General features: G+C 56.2%; 1 protein-coding gene across 2 annotated transcripts; it reads left to right on the forward strand.

The window, feature by feature from the left end:
- The first annotated feature begins 8,417 nt into the window (after positions 1-8,417).
- SP7 (Sp7 transcription factor) lies at positions 8,418-16,754 on the forward strand. Of its 2 annotated transcripts, XM_007179440.2 has the most exons (3): positions 8,418-8,637; positions 9,086-9,153; positions 13,858-16,754. In XM_007179440.2, the coding sequence occupies exons 2-3, from the start codon at positions 9,133-9,135 to the stop codon at positions 15,130-15,132; spliced, it is 1,296 nt and encodes a 431-aa protein (XP_007179502.1). In that variant the 5' UTR covers positions 8,418-8,637; positions 9,086-9,132; the 3' UTR covers positions 15,133-16,754. The 2 variants fall into 2 exon arrangements, with proteins under 2 accessions (XP_007179502.1, XP_057412854.1); XM_057556871.1 differs by lacking the exon at positions 9,086-9,153.
- The last annotated feature ends 3,132 nt before the right edge of the window (positions 16,755-19,886 follow it).

Consider the following 19,886-nt stretch of genomic DNA (forward strand, 5'->3'; position numbering starts at 1 on the left):
TCTTCTGCAGGAATTTGGAAGTAGCTAGAAAGTGCTCTGAGGGTAGCACTGAGGGGGAGCATTGCAGTCTTCCTCTACTCCAGTTCTCAAGACCCTGGAAAGAGGCATCAGGCCTGAGAACCATCCAGAAATGGAATGGGGTTGTGGGTGCTGCCTGGCAGGGCACAGGCAGCCCTAGATGTCCCGGTCTGTCCCCTCACCTCTGTTAAGTAAGGCCTGCCTGCTCTCCTACCCCGTATTCTTGGATTCCTAAGGTCTCCTTAGCTGGCAAGGAAGGCCCAAGGCCCAAGGAGACTTTAAAGGAGTAAGGCACTGAGGAGAGAGAGAGTGTGATCATCCACGTGTGTGCTGAATGTACTTATTTGAGTTCAATGTATGTCTCCTTCTAAGACCTGGCCCTCGTGGTTGTCAGTGTCGCCATGAATACCCATGGGTGTGTGACTGTGGCATGTGGTGTGTGCCTTTGTGTGTCGGGGCAGGGGCTCCCTGTGGTGTGCATGTGTGTTGGGAGGGGGTGATGGTGAGAGCCCGGCTCCCTCTCCTCCTCCCCCATCCCTGGTCCCATCTGGCCTTGATCAACGGGTCCCTGGGGAGGGAGCCGCGGTTTCGGATACAGGAAAATGTTCCAGGAAGCGGCCACTGTGCTGGGCCCTGCTCAGGCTCCCCCAGTGGAAATTGTTCCAGGAGGGAGGGGGAGAGTGTTGAGATAGGATTAAGGGAGGAGGGGGTGGCTCTTGGCTCCCCTCTCCATTGGATAAAGCAGGATAAACTGATGGGAAGCTCAGGTCAGCCAGGAACCTGGATGCTGCTACCTAAATCCTTTAATGCAGGAAAACTGAGAGCCAGAGAGAGGAGAGGGTTCCCTTTCTTCTCTCTTTCTAGTGAAGTTTAAGGACTGGGATCTGGGTGGTCCCTGGAGATCCCTTTTCTGGCCCTGCTAGCACGTACCCAAGCTGGGGACCAGGACACCTGGGTCTTGTCTGAAAGTGGTGTGGCTTGATGGGGTGGGGGAGGAGGGGGCATAAGATTCAGCCCCTTCTCCTCACTGAGGGGGCTTTGAAGCTTGGATGCAGGACTGGGAGGGCTGCCTAATTGGGATAATGGAGGTTAATGGGGCGCCTGGAGGGGGTGGCCACGCTCCTAGATCAAAGAGGCCAGCTCTTCCCAACCACCACAGCTGGAGGTCACAGCTGGAGGGGGAGGGGCGTGGGGCTTCGGGCCAGCCAGCAGGGGGTGCTCTGGTCCCTGAATGCCTGTCCTCTCGAGTGACCCCTTCTTTGCTTGGAACTATTTTTGCCTAGAGAGTGCTTGTGGGGAGCGGGGAGTTGAGGAATGGGGGAGTCCTGAGATTCAGACTCTTTGGGTGGATGAGGAAGAGAAAGAGCACGAGAGGCTGGCAGCCTGGGGTCAACGGGATGTTAGCGCCTTGGGGACCTCGGGCCCTGCAGGGTCCAGAGGAGGACACCTGGGCTGAGGAGGCAGGACTCCCACCCTAGGTTCAGGCGGTGGAGAAAGGACTGGGCGGGGCCGCTGGGGGCACTGGCTGGGGCGGAGAGGAAAGGGGCACACAGCTCCCCGCCGCCGCCTCCTCCCCCCTCCCCCCGGTTGGCGCTCTCTCTCGGGCTCTAATCGGCGCGGCGGCCGCAGCGGGCAGAGTCAGCGCCGCCAGTCTCCGGGACGCGACTCCCAGCAATTGTGGTCGGGACCGCAGATATGCAGCTGCCTCCTGCCCGGGCGCCCGGCCCGGCCGGCCCCGCCCGCGCCCCGCCCCCTGCCTCCCGGCCGGCCCGCCCCTCCGCCTCCCGGCCGCGCGCGGGGACACTGAGGCACGGCTGGGAGGCGACGTCTCCGGTCGCCCCGAGCCCAGTCCAGACTGCGTGAGGCGGCTGGAGAGGCCCCAGACCTCGCGATCTGCTGGTCCCGGGGCACCCATCCGCGCAACAGCTGGAGCTAGGTCTGAGAGCGCCAGTCTTGTCTTAGCTTTACCGCTCGCCCGGCCTCAAACCTCCCCGCCTAGAAAGTCAAGCAGTGATTGCTTTGGGATCCAGTGGGGGGCGTCCGACTGAGGGTGTGTGGGGAGGAATGGCGGTGGCTGAGCCCCCAGGACTCTCATTAACCCGGGCAGAGGAAAAAGGAAGGATGGAGAATCATGGCCTGTGCAGACTTCGAACTTACAGAGAGTTCCTTCTTAGGAGAGGAGAAGGGGGCGTGGGAGGGGAGGGGAGGGATGGGTGAAGAAGGGAAAAGGAAATAGTTAAAGGGGGTTAAGGCAGAGTGTGTGTGTTGGGGGTTCTCCTGGGAGGCTGGAGGCCAGGTCCTCAGATGAAGCATGGCCCTTCACTCTGTTGACCAGACCCAGCAGCTGGCTGTCAAGGCGCCATTTTCAGAACTGAATAGGTACCTCTCACATGCCCGTACGTCCTGTGTGCTCGTGCCCACACCAACACACTTATCAAGAGAAGTCATCCTTGACTGCTTGGTCTCCCTCACTTCTCACATCCAATCAATCACCAAGTCTTGTCTATACCACTTCCTATATATCACCTTTCCATTGACTTTTCCTCATCCCCTTTGCTGCTACAGGCCACACCTTCTCACCTCTTGCCTGGGTTGCCACTGTAAACTGGTCTTGCCTCTGATTTTACCCTCCTCCAAACTCTGACAATACTATTAGGCACCATTTATGGAACAACTACTAAGTGCCAAACCCTGTGGTAAGAGTTCCACATGTATTATTCCTAATCCTTATAACAACCCTGGGAGGTTGCTGTATTATGTTTCCCCATTCTAAAGAAGAAGAATCCAAGGCATCAAAGGTTAAACAGCTTGCCCAACCTTACACCATAGTCAACAGCTGATTTGCCCAGAACTGCCAGGCTCTAAGTCCCTATTCCATTCTCTTCTATGCAGCCAGGGTCATCTTTCTGAAATACAAATATTCCCATATGTTGCCCTGAGCATCTAGTTCAGATTCCTTGCACTGCTGATCAGACTTTCTCCATCAGCCCCTACTGTCTGTGCTCTAGTCACACTCAACTCTCAGCACCTTAAAATGTCATTAATCCCTCAGACCTCTGGGCCTTTGCATACACTCTTCCCCCTGCATGTAACACTCTTCCTCTCTTCACCTGGCTGACTCCTATTCATCCTTCAGTTTCTTTACCTAGTCATCCCTGCTTCCAGGAAGCCTTCCTTGATTCTCCCAACACTGGCTTAGATTCATTTTTTTGTCTCCAGTAACATCTAGTACTTACTCTCTTAAGATACTTTCCACTCTACGTTGGTTGCTGGTTTGTGAGGCAAAGGACTGGGTCTGTATTGTTCGTGGTTGCAAGCCTGAGCCTAGCCCTGCATACGTGGCACAAAGTAGGTGCTTGCTGAGCATTTGTTGAATGAAAGAATGTTCCTCGGGTCTAGTCTACATCTTAAGAAACTGTTCTCCTAAGAAGAATCTAAGCAGGTCAGAGAAATCAGGGGATTGGGGTGGAGTATATCTAAGATTTTGAAGGACCGTTGCCTTGGGTTGTTTAACCCCATTGCTAAGGATAGAAAATGTGATGAGGACCCTAACACCCCAAGTTCTCTTTGCTTAAAGACAGTAATATATTTCATGCATCAGATTCCAGGGTATCATTCTTACAAAGAGGCACTTGCTGGAGATGACCGAGATGACCAGAGTCTTAATTCCATGCTGATCCTTTTGAAACGCCTACCCAGTGCAGGTTCCTCTGTTCCAGGATCAGGCCTCTCAGTGTTACCCTTCCCTCCATTTCCCTCTTTGTCCCCGGCCATCCTTGCTTCTTCCTCCCCCTCCCAGAGCACTTTTTCTGATTCTTGATCTGCCTCCACTGGAATTGCTATATTATCTCAGGGCTCAAATGTCAACTAAGGAGACTGAGGCTCAGAGCAGAGGGGAACCGGGGCCAGCACCAGGAGTCCTGCCTTTTAGGCCAGGCACTGGAAGAGGCGAAGGGGAGACGAAGCAGAGAGGGAGGGAGCTGAGGTATCACACATATGTAAATGTGCTTATGTGAGCATTAGGGTGGGGAGCTCCTTTTTCAAGCTGTCCTATACAGAGGTTGCTGGCCTCCTAAAAGCTTCCTTTCTTCCCTGTGTCCTCAGCTTTGCCTCCCAGAATGGGATTCTCTTCCCCAAGCTCCCTGAGCCTAGTCTCAGAATGTCAAGGCACCGGGCAGTGTCCAAATCCCAAGGTCATGAGTGGATCTTCCCCCCATCCAAGGAGCAAGTTTCCCTGGTCACCAGCCCTGTTACTTTTGGAGGACCCTCTCAGATTTGCAGCTGTCCCTCAAGGTCTCTTATCTGTAGTCCCACCATCTCTGTTTCCCCCTGTGTCTCTCCCTTTGTCTTTCTGTTTCCCTGACTCTGGGTGCCTTCTTCTTTACTGTCCCCTCTGTGTTCTCTGTCACTAGTGTCTCCACTGGAGACAAGGGTTGGGCCTGGGTGCATGGGGGGGTAGTGGCCAGACCAGGGGCCCGGGACATGAGCGCAACTTTCCAAGCTTCTCTTCCAGGCCCCTGTGGTTGGGGAGCTCCACAGAGGGAGAGATGAGTCAGCGGGGCCGCAGAGCAGGGGGGGTCTGGGTGGGGGTGGGGATGCCGGGGTTCCCCAGGGCCAGGGAGTTTGCTAGGACCATCTGGGTCTCTGAACTCTGGTGGATATGGAGAATAAAGGATCAGCGAGTCCCCAAAGGTACACTACACTAGTAGGAATTGCAGGCAACAATTTGTAGCTCTGGCATTGCCTGTCACATCACCCTTATGCCCAGATTCTTGTAGGAAGGAGTTCCTAAATCCCCTCTAGGAGACCTCCGGGATTTCTAGAGCTGTAAGCTTGTGATGTTAGACTTGTGTGTATGTCTGTGATATTTGCCATGTATGTAAATGTATGTATTGATGTGAGTCTGTGTGAGTCCCTGCAGGGGTATTGTAGCTAACTGTGAGTCCATCTGCATGTATGTGTGCTGGTGTGTGCATTTTTGTGATTGGAGGTTAGGGTCAGTGTCTTGGTGTAAGCATCATCTGTATAACGTATGTATTTATATCCGTGTGTGTCAGTGTGGATGCCTGCAGAGTGTATGTATGTTCATAATTCAGCGTGTGTGCAAGAGTGTATCTGAAATTGTGTCACTCATTAGGTACGTATTAGAGAACGTGTCAATCTGTATCTCAGCGCTTTGTTCGCTGTTTGCTGGTGACTCTCTCTAGGGTAGCCAAACTCATAAAAACAAAGGAAGAGTTACGAGTCCCTTTGGATTGGGGCTCTAAGAGGAAGCCCAGCCTAGGATGGTGGGCGGAGGGCAGTGGGGTGGAAGGAGGCGGCTTCCCTGAGGAGAAGGGAGGTAGACGTCTCCCACTCTCCCCAGTGTTCACTCTCTCTCCACCCTCACTGACCTTTCCAAAAACAGCTAAAGAGAACTGAGGCAGGTTCCAGATTCAACCCCCTCTAACCTAGAAATCCCACCCCGATTCTTCTAGGGGAGGGAGGGAGGGAAGGGAGCGGTCCCTGTGGTTCAGCCCAGTCCTGGGGTTGAAAGATCAGAAAGGCACCATCCCACCCCTTCCTTCAGGGGCGTCCATCTCTGGAGCTCAGCGTCTGGGTGGCCATGGGCGGAGGCTGAGGGGCCCCCAGGGTGGTGGGGGGTGGTGGATAGAAACCAGATGCCTAGGGGGTTTATACTGGAAGGACCAGAGCCGCAGCCTCTACCCGCCCCTGCCACATGGCGCCTCTGCCTGGCTGCCCCACCCCCTGGGAGGCTGGGCTGAGGGAGGCCTGCGAGGGTGGAGGCAGGTCCTTGGTCAGGGCTCCCAGTTGTTGACCCCAGCCTCTGGGGGCACTGGGAAGGGGACGGGGGTCTGGGCCCAGGAATAGCAGGGCCTCAGCTGGGCTGCAGGACTATCTTAAACAAGGATGTGGAAGAAGTCAGAACCCAGGGTCCTGAGGGAGGCAGCTGGGGGCTTCAGGCAGCCCCTCTGCCTGGTTTTGGCGCAGACCTTTGGGAGGGGGCGCTGGGTCCAGGGACTCTCCTACTGGGGTCGGCATATCAGGGGCCCTGGCTCACATCTTGCTGGGGACCCTGCTCCTTCCTTGTCCTTCCCTAGCACTCCTGCTCCTTTCCAGGTAGGATTAGGGATCCAGATCCCCAAAGGAAGTGGAGAAGGCTGACCATCCCTGCCCCCATCTCCTCTCCTCAACCCCCCACCTCCTTTCATCCTGCCTCCTTTTCCCCTTCAGTTTCTTCCTTTCCTCCCCAACCCCTCTCTCACCTGCCATCTCTTCTATGGAGTCTAGACTTTGCTCCTCTGCCTCAGTTGCCTGCCTGATCTGAAAGCGTCTGGCTTTCCGCTGGCGGTGCAGTAATTCCTCCAAAGCTTCCCCTTTTCCTCCCCAACTTCTGAGCCGGCTTGTGTGGGCGCCCAGAAATCCATCTGACACCTCAGGCTCAGAAGCACCCCCCACCAGGGGGAGACTGCGAGGTCATGGGACACCCCACCACGGGCACTTCCTCTTGGGCAGACGGGTGGGGTGGCCCGTGTAATCATCGGACACAATTATGCACTATTTATACTCCATCCCTGCCCCCCACCTGCCTGGCCGCTTTGACCCTCTGCCTCCGCTGGACCTGGCCAGGCGTCCGGCTATTTTCCCTGTCCTGTCCTTCTGAAGCCATTGTCTCCTCATCTTTGTTCCTCTGGGCCTATTTCTTTTCCTTTTTTTCATTTTTTCTGCTCTCTGTTTTTTTTAAGCCACATACTGGTCTTCTGTTTTCCTCTCTTCTCTCCCTGTTATATCCCTCGCTTCTCTTCTGATTTTCTTGGATTGTTTCATTTGCTCTGTGTGCCCCTCAGTCTTCCTGTGTTTCTTCTTTTGCTTCTTTTCCTGGGAGACTAGTGTCTGCCAGTCACCCTGGTTCCCTAACTCTCTCCTCAAAAGTTGGGCCCATAGGCTTCCTTGGGGGAAATCAAATCATGGGGCTGGAATCCCGAAATTCTCCCCCCACCCCCCGACCCCCGCCTTCCCTGAACTTTGATCCTGCCTGCTGGTTAAACTGCAGTTAACCCTCCCTGGACTTCCAGCTGCTCCTGCCCCCTCTCTACCTGTGCCTTGAGGAACTGAGCTGGGAGAGTAAAAGGAGCCCTGAAGTGGGCACCCAGGAAGAGAAAGTGAGGGGACTGGTTGGCGAGTGAGGGAAGCGGGGGAAGGACCAGGCTCCATTCTTCTGATGGGCAGGGCTGAGAGCGGGAGAGGAGTGTGTTGGGGAATAAGTTGCAAAACAACCCCAGCTGGCTGGGCGCCTCTGTGGGAGAGATGCTGGCTCTACCACTTGGCTGCCCAGTCCTCTCTCTCCCATAAACTTACCTTAGGGCCCAGGTTTCAGTTAATAGACTTTTTGAATTTCCCTCTTCCAACTGGTTGACTTTCTTTTCTTCCCCATTTTGATGAGAAGTCAAAGTTGGGAAGTCCTGCCTAAGCTCTAACTTCAATTCTTCCTGCTGCAGAGGGAACTGATGCATGACAGTGAGAAAGGGAACCAGGCACTCCCTCCTGGAAAGCTTGATCACTCATGAGAAGATCATGAGTGATCACTTTGATCACTCCATCAAAGGATGGAGATTTGATGTGTGGCCAAGAAGGGCCTAGGGATGGTAACTGGCAAGGAGCAATGGAGGCTAGGGCCTCCCTTTGTGTGTGTGGGGGGTTAATCCAAAGAGGTTAGGCTCAGGCTTGGATGAGTTGACCCAGTGACCTCCTGCCCTTACCCTCACTCCTGCCTGCCTTAAATTTTCTCAGAACCAGAAGATCTAGCTTCTGCCCCACAAAGTGAGGCAGGCCTAGGTGCCACTTCCCAAGAGTGAAACTCAGGCGTTGGGAGGAAGATTGGCGACCCCCAAACCTGTGCCAAGCTCTCCCCACCCCCACCCCCCTCCAGGCCTTGCTCTGGAACCTACCTCAGTGACCCTGAAAGCCTGGGCAGCAGAAGCCTCCACCCCAGAGCACACTCACCCTCCTGGCTTTCACAACACACGTACACACTGCACTCCTGATCTCGAGGTGGGTGACTGGGGAAGCAAGCATCTCTGTGGTCAGCTCGGGTGTGTGTGTGGCTTGTGTGCCTCCAGCCATGTCACTGTGATCATCTGTGTGTGAGTTTGTCTCTGTTCATTCATGACGGTGGCTGTGCCCGTGTGGATAGCACTGTGCGTGTGGACGTGCACACGTATCATCCTGTGTTTGTCCATGAGCGTGTGTGTCAGTGTGCTCCAGTCTCTCTGTGTGAGTGTCGTCCCCAATCCCCCATCCCCCCCCTGGATCTCTAATTAGTGGTTTGGGGTTTGTTCCTTTTCCCTCCTGTTCCTTCCCTCAGCGGCAGCAGCGGCGGCAGCAGCAGCAGAAGCAGCAGAAGCAGCAGGAGCAGCCGTCGCCACCCGCCGACCAGCAGCCAGGACTCTGGAGTCAGAGTAGGATTCTAGGATCAGAGCCTGAGTGGGAACAGGAGTGGAGCTGGCCTAGGAGAGGAGCGAAGCCCTCCCAGGACCCTCAGGCGACCCCTTGCCAGCATTCCCAGTGCCAGACCTCCAGGGAGGAGAGACCCAGGACACCCAGCCCCAGATCCCCCAGGTACAGGACACTGGGGAGCTCTGTCTGGGAGGGGTTCCCACAGATGCTGATGGGATCGCTGGGGGCAGGGTGTGGGACACCTGGGCCCACCGTCCCTCCGCTTTGCCCTCAGCGCCCCCCAGCACGCCCTGACAACTTGCCCTGTCCCTACCCGCTCCTGCTTCCGGCCCTTCTCTGGGAGCCCCGTTTCTCCTCTCCCGCCTAGATCCCTTCTTTGGGGAGCTCAGCAACTGGAGCAGGAAATTTGGACCCTCTGCCTCCCTCTCTCGCCCTGCTCATTGGATCCGGAGCCTTCTCCGCTGGGAAAGCTGTAATTAGAGGGTGGATCCCTACAGACAGAGAGCAGCCCCCCCCAGCCCCTACCCCCCAGTCCCTTCTAACTTTAGATCTCTTCTCTCCCATTCTCCCATTCTCCCTCCCTCTCCCTCTCCCTCTGTCTCCGGCTCAGCTCTCTCCATCTGCCTGGCTCCTTGGGACCCGTTCCCCAGCCTCAGGATGGCGTCCTCCCTGCTTGAGGTAACTGCCCCCTCCGTCCCCCAGGACACCAGCCATGATCTTAATGGTCCCTAATCCCTGTCCACTTCCCACCTCCCAACTCACACAGACAGTTGCTGTGGTGCTTGTCACTTCCAGGGGTCAGAGAAGGGGGGAGCAGGGGGCAGGAGAAGGGAGGAGAGAGCAGGCCCAGGGGTCAGAGGACAGTCAAAAGAGGATGAGAGGGGATTAGCTTAGAAGAAGGCATGGACCCCTAAGGTCAGCCAAGCACACCAACTCTGAGGAGTGGAAAAGGGATGGAGAAAGGAGTAGGGGGGTGAGGAGAGAGGAGTGGGAGAGAGATAAGCTGGTAGCAGATGGGGGAGAGAAAGAAGGCCAGAGGACTGGCTGAGTGGGCACAGAGTAGCAGTGAGTACACGGTTCCTTGGGGGTCTTGGCTCTCGGGACTCTTAGCCTAGGCAGTGTCCTGTCTCGTTTGTAGGTGGGGAGGGGGCTGGGCTTCTGGGCTCGTAGGAGAGGAGGTGGGCAATGAGAGAAGGGAGAGGGCAGTCCCTGCATGTGGGGGGCTGACCAGAGGAACTGGGCCCAGGCCTGAGAGGCAACCAAGGAGGAGGGCCAGGGTCTGAGGCCGCCTGCCCGGCTCACAAATATTTAGCTTTCAGCCAAAGACAAACTCAGCTCTATTTTGGGAGTGGGAGGCTCCAGGGCGGACTGAGCCACTTCCCCTCCAGGCCGGGACCCCAGCATCCCTTGCCTCTGGCACTGGGGATGGAGGGAACTAGGGTACCATGGGGGTCAGGGGTTGGGGGCTTGAGAAATGTCTGACTCTGCCAGGGCTTCTGGGAGACTCCTGGCACATAGTTGGAAAGGGGGACTCAGGGTCACTCAGAGCCTGTTTGAATGTCCTGAGTTCTCCTAGCTTCTGGGTCTCTGGCTCTGTGTCTCTGTCACCACCTCTGCTTTCTGGGTCCCTCCGCAGGAATTTGGGACCACAGAGCCCTCCCCAAAGATCAACTCCCAGCAGTAGCCTTGACCTTCTGTATTCTTGGGCCCCTCTGAAGGCCCCATCTCTGTTCCCGGTGCACTAGCTCAGGTCCAAGGGGTGATGGGCCAAATAGGAAGCCAACTCATGCAGCCTGCAGGAGAGGTGTGTGTGAGATGAACTGGGAGTCTTTTAACACCTGTGTTCACTGGCCTGCATGTAAGTGTCAGAATGTAAAGCAGCACACCCACAAGTGTGGCTGGCTTTGTGAGTGCACAGGGATGTGTGTGTATAAGCTGGGGCACCTGAGTGTCTCTTATTCCAAGTGGGGAATGGTGTGTGTAAGTCTGGTGGATAGCGAGTCTGTGACTGAGTCTGAGGGAATGGCATGCAAGGCAATGGAGTGGACACCATAACCCAGTCAGGGGGCCTCAGGTGCTGTGCTCTACCACCTGCTGCAAGGAGGCAGATCGCTCACCCCCAGGACACTCTCAATTGAACCATATCATTGAAACACTGGGGTTGGTCTTGAGGAAGCTGGAGGACTAAGGTGCATGGAAATCCTGGGTCCACCCAAGGCAGGGGCAGTGTCAGTGGGCGTGGGCTTCATGTCAGAGTTGCCAGCGTGGCACTGGTGCCTGCAGGAGCGGCTGGGCCAAAGGCCTGTTGGAAAGACACGGGATTGGGGTAGCACTTGGCAAGAGCAGTGTGTCCTGGAAACTGGGCTTTCATGTCCCTCGCTCCCCGTGAGCTGGAGATGCCCCCAACACCAAGGCTTCTAGCCTCTGTCTCTTTCACCTGTTCTGGGGGGCGCTGGGCCCTCAACCTTCTTCTCCCACCCCCATCCGGAAGTCCTCTTTGGCAGTGGGAAGAACTTGGGATTTCAGAGAGGGGAGCTTGATGGAAGGCTCACCTGGGCTGAGTGAGATGCAGAGGAACAGGGTGGAGGGAGAAATGGGGGTGGGGGGCTAGGTGGGGATGGACACTTGGAAGGCGGGAAAGCTAAACAACTTGGGAGGAGGCGGAGAGTGGAGAAGTGGAAACTGGGACCTTGGGTGCCCAGAACCTATGGCCAGTCAATGCTCGGATGTCCAGTGAACATTCCCGTGGGAGGTCAGTGGAAAGAGGGGGCTCTCCTCCCTGTGTGAGTGAGAGAGCTGGGACAGCTCCTTATCTAGTTCCTTCTCCACAGACTCTCCTTTCAGTACTCGAAGGCTGTTTTGTTGTGGTTGTCATTGTTTTCAATGGATGGTGGGTGGAAGTGAGAGGAAAAGCAACTGGAAGGTGGGCTCCTGGGCCCCCGGTGTGAGGTCGTGGACAAGTATTTAGAATCTTTAATCAGGACCCTCTCCCCAGTTCTCAGAAGAGCCCAAGCAGCAAGAGAAGGAAACCGAGGCTGTGCTGAAACTTAGCCAGGTGCCCAGATCTTGGCCTCCAGGAGCTCCAGAACCGTCTGAGTGGTCTGGTGCCTTGCTCCCCCTTCCCTGCCCTCAGGGGCCCTGGGGGCCTCCGCTCCCCAGCGCTGGGGTCTCCTGTTGGCCTGGGGCTGCTGGCCTTCTTTCACCCCTCCTTCCCTCCCCACGGCTGGGTGGGGTCCCTGGGCTTGGCTGAGGCCCCTGTGGCCACAGTGTGAGGGCCGAGCGGGGGGGACGGCGTCGGCGTTTTTAAAAATAAACCGACCGCAGGGAAACCAACGGAGCCGGGCCGGGCAGGCAGAGGGGGAGGGGGTGGTCAGGGGGAGAAGGAGGGAGGAGTGGCCTGGTCTGGGGGTTTTCTGGGGCCCAGCACCGTGGGGATTTTCTCTTAGGTAGGAAATCTGCCTTCCTCCTCCCCCTCCCCCTTTTCTTTCTTCTCCCTCCTTTCTTTTCCTCTGTTTTCCTGTGCCTTCCTTGCCCAAGTCTCTTTCCATCACCTCTCTGTCTTTGTTTATTTTGCTGCTTTCTTCTCTCTCTGTCCTTTTTGTCGTTTTTTTGCTTTCTTCTCTTTTGGGTCCCTGCCCATTTCTGCCCCTGAGGGCCAGCTGCCCCTCTGTTTTCACTTTCCCCCCTGGGGGCTTTTATGTCAGCTCTTCACCCTGCAGGGTCCTCTGCTCTGGTGTCTCTGGGTCTCTGCCTCTCTCCTTTGAACTCCACGTTGTTTTTACCTCTCCTTTCTGCTAGGCTTTGCCTCCTGCCCCATCAGCTACCCTGCCTTACCTACCCTCTGCTTGGGAGATGAGAGGCTCCAGGGAAATCCTGGCTGGGCAGGAGGCAGGGCTTTTGCCAGATTTGAGGACGCTTTCAGTGGCTCAAATTTGGGAGTCCATGGGGTCAACAGGACCTCAGAGAGAGGTAACTGGACAGGGGGAGCAGCAGGTTTGCATTTGCAGAGCAGTGCAAGACTGGCGACTGCACACACCCCTCACTGCAACCTTTAGACCCCAGATCTACCTCTAGGATCGGTGTTACGGGCACATACCGCACATACCACATGCTAGGAGCTAGCAGGCAGGTCTGGGAACCCTGGATTCTTGGGTTCTTTTTCAGTTTTTGAGGGCCCCAGTCAAGGAACTGTACGGGGTCAGCTTTTGAGGGCATCTTTTTTTTTGGTGGGATTCTCAGTGATGGACGCCTATCTATGCCAGCCTGGGATCCAGGAGGGCATCCATCGCCCAGGAGGGCGTCCCAAGGCTGACTCAGGGAGGGGGTACCATGAGCTCCTGAGAGATGGTGATCTCAGAGTGGTTTGGCCTGGTAGCAGCAGCACGATGGGCACGAAGGGCATTGTGTGTTTCTAAAAGACCCCCATGCCCCGTATCTACATGCATCTCCCTTCACTCCCTGCGCCGGAGGGGTGAAGAGAGACGAGCTATGTGGCCTCTGTGTGTTAGGGTACACTGAGGCGTGGGGGTGTGTGGCTGTGAGCCAGAATCTTAGCCACCCCAGTTCCCTGCCCTGCAGGGGCGTGAGGACTTCAGCTCTCCCAGCCCTCCCAAAGGGGTACCAGCTGGCTCCACAAAGCAGGAGGTGCCCAATGCCCGCTTGAAAGACATTCTTGCCTCAGCCACAGTCCTGGCTTGGCGGCAGCCCTGTTCCCTCTCAATGTCCCAGTGTCTCTGCCCTCGCTTCCTCTTGCTCCCCAGTCCCAGGGTCCCTGCCAAGAGAAAGAGATTCCTTACCAAGGACATGAGGACGCCGCTTCAGGGAGACCAGGCCACTGCCTTAGTCAGGAGACGAAGCAGAGACAGGAAGTGAATAAGGGGTCAAGCTGGGAAAATCTGGAACGCGGGGAGCTACAGTTCCCTACGACTTCACCTTCTTCCCAGGCTGCCCTTTCAGCCTCATCTTTCCTCTCCAAGTCCCCGACCACGGCCTCTGCTCCCAACCCATTTCCAGGGGTCAGGATCCCTAATTCTCACCGCACCCAAGTGCTGCCTCTATCCCCAGCTCTTCTCATGGCTATCTAAGAAGCATCTCCCATTCCTCAGAGGCCCTTGCACACTCCCCCAGCACCACAGGGAGCTCTGCTTCCTGCCTGCTGGGTTGGGTGTTAGGCCGCTGTCTTGGTCCTTTGCTCTTTTTCCAGACTCCATCTGAGCTCTGCCCTGGGTCCCCGTCCTCAGTGCCGCCCCTCACCACCTCTGATTCCCCATCCTCTTCAACTCTTCCTCAACCCCTTTCTTCTGTTGTCCAAGCCTCTGGGGTGCACAGTCCTTCTGCGCGTGTCCTCCTCTGCCCCTAAACGGTGCTTCCCTCTCTCCACAGGAGGAAGCTCACTATGGCTCCAGTCCCCTGGCCATGCTGACAGCGGCGTGCAGCAAATTTGGTGGCTCCAGCCCTCTGCGGGACTCAGCGACACTGGGCAAAGCAGGCACAAAGAAGCCATACTCTGTGGGCAGTGACCTTTCGGCCCCCAAAACCATGGGCGATGCCTACCCAGCCCCCTTTTCAAGCACCAATGGGCTCCTCTCACCTGCAGGCAGTCCTCCAGCACCCACCTCGGGCTATGCCAATGACTACCCTCCCTTTTCCCACTCATTCCCTGGGCCCACAGGCACCCAGGACCCTGGGCTACTAGTGCCCAAGGGGCACAGCTCTTCTGACTGCCTGCCCAGTGTCTACACCTCTCTGGACATGGCACACCCCTATGGCTCCTGGTACAAGGCAGGCATCCACGCTGGCATCTCACCAGGCCCTGGCAATGCTCCTACTCCTTGGTGGGACATGCACCCTGGGGGCAACTGGCTAGGTGGCGGGCAGGGCCAGGGTGATGGGCTGCAAGGGACACTACCCACAGGCCCTGCTCAGCCTCCACTGAACCCCCAGCTGCCCACCTACCCGTCCGACTTTGCCCCCCTTAATCCTGCCCCCTACCCATCTCCCCACCTCCTGCAGCCAGGGCCCCAGCATGTCTTGCCCCAAGATGTCTATAAACCCAAGGCGGTGGGCAACAGCGGGCAGCTGGAGGGGAGTGGTGGAGCCAAACCCCCTCGGGGTGCAGGCACAGGGGGCAGTGCTGGCTACGGGGGCAGTGGAGCAGGGCGCTCCTCCTGTGACTGCCCCAACTGCCAGGAGCTAGAGCGCCTGGGCGCTGCAGCGGCCGGGCTGCGGAAGAAGCCGATCCACAGCTGCCACATTCCGGGCTGCGGCAAAGTGTATGGCAAGGCCTCCCATCTGAAGGCCCACTTGCGCTGGCACACGGGCGAGAGGCCCTTCGTCTGCAACTGGCTCTTCTGCGGCAAGAGGTTCACCCGTTCGGACGAGCTGGAGCGCCACGTGCGCACTCACACCCGGGAGAAGAAGTTCACCTGCCTGCTCTGCTCCAAGCGCTTTACCCGAAGCGACCACCTGAGCAAACACCAACGCACCCACGGCGAGCCAGGCCCAGGACCCCCGCCCAGCGGCCCCAAGGAGCTGGGGGAGGGCCGCAGCGCCGGGGAAGAAGAGGCCAGTCAGACGCCCCGACCTCCAGCCTCACCGGCACCCGCAGAAAAAGCCCCTGAAGGCAGCCCAGAGCAGAGCAACCTGCTGGAGATCTGAGCCGGGTGGAGGTTTCCAGCCCCTGGGCTGCCTTGCCAGTCTCTCCTGGCTCTGTGGACCACTGCTTGCCCCTCACTCCCTTTGCCCCATGCATGCTGCCCTTTGGGACTCGCTCCATCTCTTCCCCCCATCATTCTGGGCCTGGGTATCTCCTTGCATGCTTCCTCATCTCACTTCCTCCCCCTTGCCATGGGCCCCTTCTGCAAACTCTCATCTTAGGCCCTCACCTCTTGCCTGATTTCTGCTCTCGGGCTTCTGAAGCTCTTTCCTCACCACTGCTCAGTTTCTCTCTCCTCTGCTCTTACCACACCAACTCACTTTCTCTCCATTTGGGCTCCCAACACTTTATTTCTCCATCTCACTAACTCCTTGACATGCATCTTTTCTGCTTCCCAAGCTTATTTACCACTATCCCTTAGCTTCCAGGCTCCAGTCTCCTCAGTGGACTTTGTAGTCCATTGCCTTCCATGCTCCAGAGCATTCTTCCTTTTTACAAACACAATGATGATGATGATGATGATGATGATGATGATGATGATAATTTATTGCCCCCTGGTGGCCTCTTCATTAGGGACCAGAGTTGGGGGATTGGGGTAAGTGACCTGGCAGGGAGCAGGGTGCCAAGAGGGGGGCAGACCAGTGGGGATCTGATCCCAAAGATGGGGTGACCCCAGGGTCAGGGAGGCTGCCCCCAGGCCTGTATATTTAACCCCTATGTTCCAAGAGAAATGAATAGTAATAATAATAATTCTATTTATCTAAGTTATGATGACAGGTCAGGTAGAGTGAGCTGGGGAGGGAAGGGGGTCCATTTCTGTTATGGAAATTTTAGCCAAATGCATCTCTGTCTAGAAAAAGTGATAGTGAGATCTTGTTAATAGAATTTCTATCATCAGGGTCTCAGTTAATGGTGTTTCTTGTAATGGAATCTCTGCTAATAGGGTTGATTAGCTAGATCTCTGTTAAAAGAGTTAATGGGGTATCTCACAATTAGGGGATCCCTAATATTTCCAGCCCCGGCCAGAAGCTGTGAAACCTCAAGTCCTATGGAGGGGAGGACTGGAATTTACCCCAGCTCCCTTGACCCCAGAGCAGGTTCTTCCACTGCCCCTCCCCTGACACCATGACCCCATCAGGCTAATCCCTTGTTGCCATGGTAACAGAGAGCTTGCAGCTGCCATCTTAGACATGCTCTTTGGGGAAGCCCACCTAACTGGAGGAGGACACTGGTTTGGAGGTGTCTCTCTAGAAGAATAGGTGGGGAAGGCTTTCTCTGGGATCAGATCAAGAAAATCAAGTATTTATTGAGTGTCTACTCTGTGCAAGGCACTGTGCTAGGCTGGTGCCTAGAAGCCATGAGAAAGAAGAATTTATAGAGCTAGGAGGACAGAGGTCCCCAAGCTGACTTGGGGGTGCGTCCACAGGCCCCCAACCTGGGACTTCCGATGCTCCCAACTCCACCTCCAGTGACTTTTAAAGCCGCTTCGTGCCTTTGAATGCCTTTCCTGTGACTTTGGATCCTCCTTTTCTATCTCTTGCTCCCTCAAGGCCCCAAGTTAAAGGTTTAAAGCCGCCGGAGCTTGGGGAGAGGGTAATATTGTGGAAGGGAAGGGATCATGCCCTCATGGAGTCTTTTTTTTTTTTTTTAATTTAATAAATAAAAGTTCGATTTAAAATTTTGTCCTGGTGAGAAAAGAGGGAGAGGAGGGGAGAAGAGTGAGCCACAGGATTTCTCTTTGGCAAACTGGGGAGTCCCTGCGGGCACTGTCGTGCCCGTTTGCACGTTACGCCCGGGGTAGAATACTTCGGCGGCCCGGCCCTGCGGCGGAGGTCAGTTTTTGACCGCCCAAAGCTCTCTGCGGAGTTGGGAAGGCGAAGAGGTTTTCTTCACCTGGCTCTTTCTCGGGCTCGGCACCAGCGGACACGGCCTGGACAGCAGCCGGGCCGCGCATCGGCCCCGCGGTCGCCGTGCGGACTACGGCGCGGCCCGGGACGGGCGAGGTGCGGCTCCCGCGGGTGGACCCGCCTGGCACGTAACCCGCCCCCGGCCCCGGGCCTGCAATCAGTCGTGTCCGCCACGGACTCAGCGGAGGAACAAAAGCCACTCTGTCGCGGCCAGACCCCAGCCACAATAGGGCTTTGTGCGGCCTCCGCCCCCTACGGCTCCCCCGCCGGGCGGAGGGGCGCACGAGCCGCTCCCCCAGCCTGGGCCCGACTGCGGGCGGCGCCCCCGTCCGCCGGTGCCCCTTGAGGGCTCGCGAGAGGCGCTCCGCGCTAGCGCGGGGGAGGGGTCGGCGGGTCCCAGGCGGTGCTCGGGCTGCCGGTCCCCTCCCCACCCCGCCCCCGTCCAGGTGCGAAATCTCCTGCCCTAGGGTGGGGCTCCGGGCTTCAAAGGCGCTTTGAAGAAGGATCCGAGTTCCGAGGACCCTCCGGCCGGCCGGGGGCCGCGGCGGAAGAGCGGCTGAGAGGGGCGGGGGACGCCTGGGCGCGGGGCCGCGAGAGTGGGCGGCCCGAAGTGGACCCCCGGGCTCGGCGCCCACCCCGCGGGGTCGGCTCCTCGGGACCCCCCAGGGCCTGGCCCTCTCGCCTCCCGGTCTCCGCCTGTCCGGTGCCAGCTCCCGCCCGCCGCAGCCTCGCGGTCCTCCCCTCCCCGGTCCCTCGGCCCCTTTCATCTTCCTTAGACTCCGCTTGGGGTTTTGCTGGTTTCTGGGAGATAAAAACCGCCTCAAATAGCGGCGGCGCGCTGCCAGGACAAACAGGGCCGGGCGGGCCATGTGCGCCTGGTTACCGGCCCCGGGCCGGGGCGCCGGGCTTCGGCGCGCCCGGGAAGGGGCGGCGGGCCGAGGTCCAGGCACCCAGGCTCCCGCGATGCCACTGGCCAGGACGCTGCCTCGGTTTCCCGCCCAGGTCGTAGGGAGGGGCCCCGGTGGAGACTGCCCGCTGAGCGCTCTGAGCCCCTGGGGTGGTGGGTCACAGTCACTGTGTCGCCAGGGCCGCCGCGCCCCCTGGTGAAGTTAGTGGGGAGTGCGCTAGGCCTGGACTTCAGCCTCCCAAGAATCTGCAAATTGTGAAAAACCATTCAGCAAACCTTAAATAAGCTGTATGGGGGAGGCGGTGGTGGAGTATGAAGACACAGAGCACTGTTCCTTCTCTCCAGGTCACATTACAGGGTAAGAGGCAAGCACCTAACTGATAATTATAACAGTCTGTTGGTGAAAATCAGGCTTCATTCAAGGGAGGGTGGAAGTTGTAGGCCCAGGCTGTAGTGAGTTCTTGGGGTATCTGGGGTTGGAGGATACAAACAAAAAATTTGTGGGTGGCTTCTCACTGCTCTCCACCAGTCTGTCAGGGTCACGGACTCCCACTTTTCCTTCAAACCTGTCCTGCTTCCCCGTCCCAAGGAGAGCTTTCCCAGCCAATTTCTCCAAACTACCCCCAGTTTTAATAATCTGCTCTTTTAAGTTTTCTGTGACTCCCCAAGTGAGTGAACTAATTAAATGGGGGGAGGGGCTACTCAAAGCGTTGTCTGTGCAGTATCACCTGTGGGCTTTTTGGAACTACAACTTCAGAGCTCCACCCCATAATTTGCATTTTAACAAGATCCTCAGATGAGTCCTATGTCCATTAACATTTTGGAGCCCCGGGTTTTCTGACCCGGGAATAACTCTTGGGGGGAACTTTTCATGTAGAAACGAGGGGCAGATATAGAATCCAAGAATGTTAAACCAGAATGCCTCCTAGAGTCTCCAATGAGACTGGCTGCTCTTGGGAATGGGGAACTGTATGCCTTATACAGTTCTGGGTCCCCAGAGCTTGGTCTTTGGAATTGCTCATTAACATTTGTTAAATGAATGAACCAGTGCCCAAGGTCACCTAGTTCATGGCAGAGTTAGGGCTATTCATCTCCAATATCTGCTTAGCACTTTACAGTTTATTAAATGGCTTTCTTTCCATTATTTTGTATGGGAAACAGCCATGTATAATAGGACACTGCAAGTGAGGGAGCTGAGTCTCAAAGAATTCAACGATTTTCCCAAAGCCACACAGCTGTTAGAAGAGGAGCCCCCATTCTGCATTAGATTCCAGTTCTAGTTCCATCCTTTGGAGTTAGAAAAAGATCAATCTCACTTGTTTTAAAAAAATTGATTTACAATATTATATTAGTTTCAGCTGTACAACATAGTGATTTGATATTTTTATAGATTATACTCCATACAAAGTTATAATAAAATATTGGCAATATTCCTATGCTGTACATTACATCGTTGTAATTTATTTATTTCATACCTTGTAGTTTGTACCTCTTAATCCTCTTCACCTATTTTTGCCCCTCTCCTCTCAATCTCACTTTCATTCTGCAGTCAGAATGCCTTATACAGGTTTTGGTATTTTTAGGTCCGATCTCCCTGTGCCTCACTTTCCTTATGGTGACATAACAGTACCCACCTCATGGAGTTGTTGTAAAGATTATACAAGCACTTATCATAATAAGTGCTCAGGAAATGTTAATTTCCCAACTGTTCCCACTTTTCCTTCCAGGAGGCCTAACCCTGTGGGCTCTAGGTTCCGGCGGGCCCTGCACTCTCCCTCCCAAGGCCTCCCGCCTGACTTCCCGCCTCCCGGAGGCTTTCCCTCAACTTTCCAGCTTGCTGCCCGTGACACAGTCCTGGGAGCGTTTAATTAGGTACTGCCCTGAACGTGGCTTATTTTGGACTTTTCGAGTGCTGAGAGTGAGTGGGAGAGTGTGTTGGGGA

Source organism: Balaenoptera acutorostrata, chromosome 11 (genome assembly GCF_949987535.1).
Source record: "Balaenoptera acutorostrata chromosome 11, mBalAcu1.1, whole genome shotgun sequence".
In the NCBI taxonomy this organism is placed as follows: domain Eukaryota; kingdom Metazoa; phylum Chordata; class Mammalia; order Artiodactyla; family Balaenopteridae; genus Balaenoptera; species Balaenoptera acutorostrata.

Coding starts and splice junctions, on each gene's coding strand:
- SP7 (XM_007179440.2), top strand. CDS start 9,133: ATGGCGTCCTCCCTGCTTGAG. Junction 9,154..13,857: donor TGGCGTCCTCCCTGCTTGAG/GTAACTGCCCCC, acceptor CTCTCTCCACAG/GAGGAAGCTCACTATGGCTC.